This window comes from Octodon degus, unplaced genomic scaffold, assembly GCF_000260255.1.
Source record: "Octodon degus isolate 3935 unplaced genomic scaffold, OctDeg1.0 scaffold00140, whole genome shotgun sequence".
Taxonomy (NCBI): Eukaryota; Metazoa; Chordata; class Mammalia; order Rodentia; family Octodontidae; genus Octodon; species Octodon degus.
In genome coordinates, this window is record NW_004524716.1 from 6,647,555 (window position 1) to 6,655,127 (window position 7,573).

General features: G+C 37.3%; 1 protein-coding gene across 3 annotated transcripts in view; it reads right to left on the reverse strand.

Annotated features, from left to right (window-relative positions):
• The window catches only part of Rap1a (RAP1A, member of RAS oncogene family), an 80,050-nt gene continuing 72,477 nt past the window's right edge, over positions 1-7,573 (reverse strand). For all 3 annotated transcript variants that reach the window (XM_004641709.2, XM_023701756.1, XM_023701757.1), the window contains 3 exons: positions 6,261-6,404; positions 1,321-1,436; positions 1-68 (listed from right to left, as the gene is read on the reverse strand). In XM_004641709.2, coding sequence (XP_004641766.1) covers positions 1,350-1,436; positions 6,261-6,404 — 231 coding nt within the window. In that variant the 3' untranslated portion in view covers positions 1-68; positions 1,321-1,349. The remainder of the gene's footprint in view (positions 69-1,320; positions 1,437-6,260; positions 6,405-7,573) is intronic.

The window sequence follows — 7,573 nt, forward strand, 5'->3', positions numbered from 1 at the left end:
GGATTTATATTTTGAAGTCTGGAATGCTGGCACTTTCCCATTAGGCAACAGTTCTTCATTCCTATAATCTGGAATATTGAATAGATACAGATATACATACATCCATACATACATGTTTGGTTTTCTTTGGGTATCAGAAGGTATGCAGTAAGCAAGCAGATATCCAATAACATAGAAATGATGGTTTTAGGCTACATGTGCTGTTCAATGGTAAAATGACAGTTATGCCCGAGACCCTAGGTTTGATGGTATGTGCATGTGCCCTTAAACACACACATGCCCAAGAGGATCTCGATTAATCAATATACTAAACAATTACAGTAACAGGATTGCCTTAAATTTTCTTCAAAATGTTTTTAAAAATATAGAAGACTAAATTCATAGAAAGTCTGTAATTGATCAACTTTAGTTTATCCTGTTTTATTATACTTAGTGGTCCACATTATATCCAGCAGTGCTGTCTGTAAAAAGGAAGACATTTTGTTTCTATCCTATCAGCACCTTATTTATATAAGTTTCTTCTCTACTAAAGAATGACAACTGCATGAATAAATGTGCTGTGGGAACTCATTCAACCATTATGTTATATATATTAAAGATTACTACTTCTAATGCAGACTAAGGCAAGAACTGACAGACAGACAAAGCCTAGGGCAGACGAATGAATGAGTACTGTGGCTCAGCAAGAAAAAGAGGTCTCCCCGTAGCTCCCCTGTGGTCCTGGTAACTGAACCTGGTAGTGCTTTACCACTAGTTCTAGCACTGGTCCTGTTATTATTTTTATTTTGATACAGGGTACCAGTAAGTTGCCCAGCCTGGCCTTGATCTTGTGATCTTCTACTTCAGCCTCTTGAACAGGTGAGACTACAGGCATGTGCCACTATGTACAGCTAAGCCCTTTTGTTCTGGGAGCACTAGGGATCAAACCTAGGGCCTCTCACATGCTAGCCAAATACCCCACTACTGAATTACACGCCCAGACTCAAACCACGTATTTTGAATACTCATTCTGCAAAAAGAACCAGGGACAACGTGTGAGTGAATCAGGCAAGAGTCTCACCCTCAGACCTTAGGACTCTTATGGAAAGGGAATGCATCCTCCCAATGGGTCAGTATTCATGAGGTTTGTCACATGTACAAGTAAAGCTGGGAAGCTGGGGCCGGGGAAATGGCTCGGTAGAATAAGCGCTTGCCTGGCAAGCACAAGGGCCTGAGTTCAAAACCCCGGATCCACCAAGAAAAAAAAAAAAAAAAAATGCTGGGAAGTGATTAAAGTTGGAGAAAAACCCAAAGGAGGTGATGATGAGAAAGGCATCATACCTGGCTCAGAGCTGCTGCTGACTTCAGGTCTAGAGCAGCAGACATGATTTCTTTTTAGGCTTCTTCTTTTCCACTGGTGTTTTTCTATTTATTTGTCTGACCAGGTCATAAAATATCTAAATTAAAAACAAGAGAAAAGTACTTATACAACCAACATTTGAGACTTTGTTCCAAAAACCAGTTTCAGTTCTGTTAAATGTTATTCTACTCTAAGATCTATGATTTTGCTCTGTTTTGAGATCAGGTTTCTCCAAAGTCCCAGCTGACTTTCACTTAGGGTAAAACTGTACCTACCTATTTTGGAAGGATACTCACTGTTAGACTAAGAAAAGTAACTGGCATCCAAAAGCAAAAAAGCAAGACCAAAAATGAAAAAGCAACAAACCTGCCAGTGAAAAGTAATGTAGTGAAAACTCTGACTTACAGAAAAGTTGTAAGAACAGTACCAAAGGACTTCTGTACATTCTTCCTAGATCCACCACTTAGTAACATTTTGCCATTTTACTTTACTACTTTTTTCTCTCCATATACATATTTATTTTCTGCACACCACAGATCTCTTAATGGTTGAGTGTGTATTTCCTAAGAACAAGGATATTCTCTTATATAACCATATTACAGTTATCACATTCAAGACATGTATGTACTTTGTATTATCTACAGTGCAAATTTCAGTTTCATCATTTATCCCAAAAATGCCCTGAAAAGTAACTTCCCCCTTTAGAGACAGAATCCACCCAGGACCACACAACACACTTTGTTTCTTTCTTGACACTTTAGGTTTTTTTTTCAGGGCATTATCATATCTGAAAAATAAAGGCTAGAAGAGTTGTAGATTTCCTTCAATTTGAGTCTGCTGTTTCTTCGTGATAAGATTAATGTTACACATTTTGAGCTGGAATAACAAAACATTTTACGTCCCTCTTCAGGTATTGATCACATGCAGAAGCACAGGAGCCCTTTTTGGTGAGGTTAATTTTAATTAAAGGACAAAACAGAAAGTTTACTGATCCTTGATTTGAAGTAACTAATTAAACTATACATCTCAATTGTATGTTAATCTTGTGGACTCACTGCTAGATGCAAAATACTATACACAGTATCAAAGACAAAACTACAATGCTACTTATTTCACATTATTTTAGTTTTGATATTTATAATCAGTGTCACAGTGCTAAGTATGTCCAAGTGTTGAAATACGAAATAGACCGGGTGAATCTGGTTCTTTGCCATGAAACGGAAACACTGCTTGATGAGCCGGACTACAGTAACTCTTGACACACACTTATCTGGCATGAAGTCCCTCTTCGTACAGATGGATTTACAAACATGTACTGGTTTTAAGTAGCACTACAGGGACCAACTGGCAAAGTCTAAATAAATACCAAACATGAAGAATTATGTTGATCCTAATTTTATTTTTCTTTCTTTATTTTGCGGTGCTCGGCATTAAACCCAGGAACTTGTCCATGCTAAGAAAGTGCACTACCACTGCGTCACACCCCCACTTCATTTTTCCTGATTTTTAACAGTGTTTTGTTTGTGTAAGAGAATGTCTTTGACCCAAGGATACACATACTAAAATATTTAGTAGTAAAGAGGTGCAATTTCTGCAAATATATGGCAAAAATGTTAATAAATGGTAATCTACATGAAGATCAAATTTTTATTTTTCTTTAGTTCCTTTGAGTAAATTTTAGAGGTAAAGTATTTTTACATTATTGGCTTACATTAAGGTACTAAACTACATTTTTTAAGATGATCCATAATCATCTATTTTTTTACTACAGTGATTTATCCCAAAGCCATAACTCATCCACACGTTATATTCTCTTCTTTGTGGCTCATCCTCTCCACTCCCATCTTCTTGAAACCACTTAACTATTATCATATTTCTAAGAAAAGTTTAAAAATGGAATTTACAGACAAAATGGTAAATGCTAACTGATTTTACAATGACAGTCCGAGCTGTTTTACAACTAAGGACTTAATATGCAAAAGACACAAATGAGCTCTTATTTGTTCCTGAAGCTTAATCTATAAGCTATAACACAAGTAACAAAAAGGTAAGCCAGATAGCAAGGCAATCACACACACAGGTAGTTTCCATTCTAGTTTCTTTACGCCAGTTTCCAGTATGTACTACATAGAAAGGTAACTGATTTTTGTAGTAATATTCTAAATTACTTCTTTGGAAAGCGTTGCCTACCTCACAGCAGCAGATGTTCAGTGATGAGGGCAAGTGCGAGCTATAATATTGAGTTAGAAATGCTGCAAGTCCCCAGCCTAGGTTCTTCCTCATCTCTCTGAACTACAGAAAAATCTAAAGGGAACACAGAATAGAGTTTCTCAATCCCTCTCCCATGCCTAAATTGGGATGTCTTGATTCTAATTACTATTCCAGCTTCAGCAAAGAACAATTAATTCTTAAGACTGATGTGATCCTGGCATAGCTAGACACTTTCTTTTCCTCTTTTTCTTTTTCTTCTTCTTCTTCTTCTTTTTTTTTTTGCGGAACTGGGGATTGAACTCAGGCCCTTCCAGCGAAGCGCTTATTCCACTGAGCCATCTCCCCGGCCCCACTACTTTCATAACATAACAAAAGTGGTGTGAATTAAAGTTGAAGAAAAAAAAGAGAATTAGAGGGCTCTGGCCAAACAGTAATCCTTTTCTGTTTTCAAATTTGAAGGAAGAGTTGAATCATGTGAAAGGATTATCCCCTATCCTTAGGCATTTAGAAATTACACAAACATTTTGACCAGGTAGCTTAGGCTGCCTGATGAACTACCGAAGGCTGGATCATTAGGCTACAAAGACAGAAATCTTAAAAACAAACAAGCAAAACAAGAAAACCACTCCTCAAATTACCTTCTCAAGAATGTATATTTTCTTAAAATGGCTAGTGCATTTTATTGTCTTCCCTGTTTGCTTTATAAACTCACCTGTCAAGGGCTGGCTTTGAAAAGACTGTTTTAAGAAGTATTGCTACATAGACTATAACCCAAAAAAAGGCTCAGGTGAAAAAGAAAAAAAAGAAGAAGATTTAGGTGCATGTAGGTTCCCATAAACATGTAACACTTCAAGATGCTACAACGCAGGCTTGCCTGTTGGTCCCTGGCCAACTCAGCCCCAAGGGACTTGCTGAACTTAGGGGTGAGCACTAGTTAGGTTGAGGACATGGACAGTAGGGAAAGCCTACAGGTGACCGTGTATCAGTGTTCCACCAGCCAAAGGGCAATCATCAATCCTAAAGTGTTCTTAATCAAAGTTACCTTTTTTAAAGAAAAGACTGTACTAACAATTAACAATTTTATCATGGGCAGTTTTCAAAATAACCCGTAGGAAACCATAATTCTACAACAGAGAAACTTGCAGCTGGATGCATATTATTTCCTTTCATTATTTGGAAGTGAATAAGAAAAACTGTCAATCTCAGCATATTTATTCATCCACTAGGATATAACCAAGTTATCTTTCTTTTAAATTTTGAGAAGGTCTCATTAATCACTAAGTTGCCCTGGCTAGGCTTGAACTTGCAGTTTTCCTGTCTTGCTCCCCCAGGATGCTGGCATTTTGGTGTACACCACATGCCCAGTTGGACATAACCCTCTTAAGGGCAGAACAGTGCCTGTCCAGATGACTGTTACCTGAATGGGTGACATGATGCCAGGTAAACAGCAGGTACTTCAATATATATTTGCTGAATATGTGAATTTATGAATTTCCTGCTTTTAATATACTTGTTAAAAATGATTTTGCCTAAAAAAACCCAAGCTCTTGAATTTTTAACTATTTATAAGAAACAAGGAATTTTTAGTAAGTTAAAAAATATATATATTTTTTTCTGCCAGGTAAAATAATTTGGCCATTTTAAAAGTCAGAGTATAGCCCACAAGTATAATATCAAAGAGAAGGGACTCAGAACCACAGACCAGAGAATAGCAAGGAGAAACACAGGATTCTGATAATCAAGCCTGCTTACTTATTCTTTAAATTAATCTGTGGGCTGGGGAGATGGCTCAGTGGAATAAGCGCTTCCCTGGCAAGCGCAAGGGCCTGAGTTCAATCCCTGGTTCCACAAAAAAAAAAAATTCCAGCAACATTTAAAAAAAAAAAAAAAAAATTAATCTGGGTTCTGACTGATGACTTGTGATGCTAAAAATGGCAAGCACACAGGCATGACAAAGGAAAGAAACCTATTTTATTTGGTTTTGAAAGGTGTATGATAAAGTTAGCAAAAGCAAAGGGAATCTGTAAAGTTTTTGCTTGATTGGTGGGGGAAGCCAGAAGTGCACTAATTCTTTAGGGGCTCAATAAATTTGTAGCCCTTTACCCTCAGAATGCAATTTGCTTCCAGCCCAGGTTATGTCATGAGAAAGTGTGGGGCAAAATTCAGACAGAAAAGAGCCCTCTGCACCTCTGTATGAAGCCCAAGGACCAGGAGAACTCCAGTTGCTCGTCTAGTCTCACACCGATTCCTTACGTTCAGGACTGCACCGAACGTAAGGCGACACTCAGAAGCCACATTCCGGGATATCCCTGGAGGTACAAACATCTTTCTGTGTAACAACTGTCTACTCTAATAACTACTTCAATTTTTGCATTTTCCTACCTGACTTGACAACCTATTTATATGCATCTAGATAGATAACTGCTATGACATAAAGGTGCTGTGATATTTTCACACACCACTTTCTGGCGCATCCTTTAAGGGTTTAGCAGGGCTTTATATTCTTTAACTTCCTCTTTGACAATAAGGTAAATTTCAATGTTCTCATTAGAGCTATTGAAGCGATTTTATAGAGGCTAAGGAATACTCAGTGTTTTTTATCACATGATGGAATAAAGAGTACTTTGATATTTTTTGTTTAAAAAATCTATTAATTTAAAATGAAGAAACTAAAACCCACTTGTTTGTGCTGCTCAGCAATGTAAGTTACCTCATTAACATTGATCTTTGACTTTGCAGAAGATTCTAAAAAGGCACAGTTACACCACTGTCTTGCTAAATTCTGGCCCTGTTCTTTGCCAACTACTCGCTCATCTTCCAGGTCACATTTATTGCCAACCAAAATCATTGGAACCTGCAAGAAGGAAAAACATAAAATATATAATAACTGTTAACTTAGAGTGTTACAAATAAGCAACTAACTGCCATCAACTGAAATGCATTTGTTAGAACTGTAAGCTTCACCAAATGCTTCGAAAGTAAGGGGGGGGGAGTGGATTACATATCTATGTGTATTTGGGAAGAGCAGAAAGGAGGGAGAGCAGAGAACAAAAATGATGGGAAGAGAGCCCACCAGATTCATATGCCAAATTATTTTAAGATATAATCTAAATGCTCTGTTGTGCACTTACTACAAATAGTTGAATTCCAGGTAGAAAAAAGTCTGAAGGCAAAGGGATGTCCTGCAACACATCAGTGTGACACACTCACTGGGGCTAAATGGTTTAAGTGCTTCATCTCTTAGGTGTAAGAAATGCTAAGGCAGCAGTAAGATCCACACAGTAAAATTTGGAGGTCAGAGCTAGACCTCCAGACTAGGTAAAATATTTAAGGGGCATTAGTATAAAAAGATAGCCACACAACAACCATGTCTTCCTTTTTCTCTATGTCACAAATGCTTGGCTACATCCATCTAAAACACTCCCAGTAAAGCAATCAGCTCACAAATGGGATTAACTTCCTCAGCTAAACTTTCCTCAGAGGGAAGGCCATTTGTGAGGTGATGGACACCATACAAGAAAAAAAATAATTAAGAGACTCGGCAGTCCTTCTACCTAAAAAAGGTAACTATCCGAAGTTACATTACATGCACTAGGCACCTGCACCTCCATCTTCCATCCTTTACTACATGGAACAAAAGGGTTAACATTATCAAAGCTCAGAGCTCTGCACATAATGGCCTATGAAGACACAACACTCGTGGCTGAACGAGGCACGGGGAGGAGGAGGAAAGCCATTCATTAAGTTACCTGCTGTTATTAGTCATATTACCAAGGTTAACTGATGTGAATGCTCCCACTGATAATGAGAGGCAACACACAGAAACTGAAAGGGACAAATAAAAATGTATAACCTAATTTATACAACTAAAAAAGAATTCTCTGTAACTCAAATCTGAGATAAATATATAAGTTCTAATTTACAAGTAAATATGTATAATTTTAATTTTTGCAGGGGAAAAGACACTAAAAACAAAATGCTATTTATCAAATAAGAATATATCTTTCAAGCAAAATTAAATTT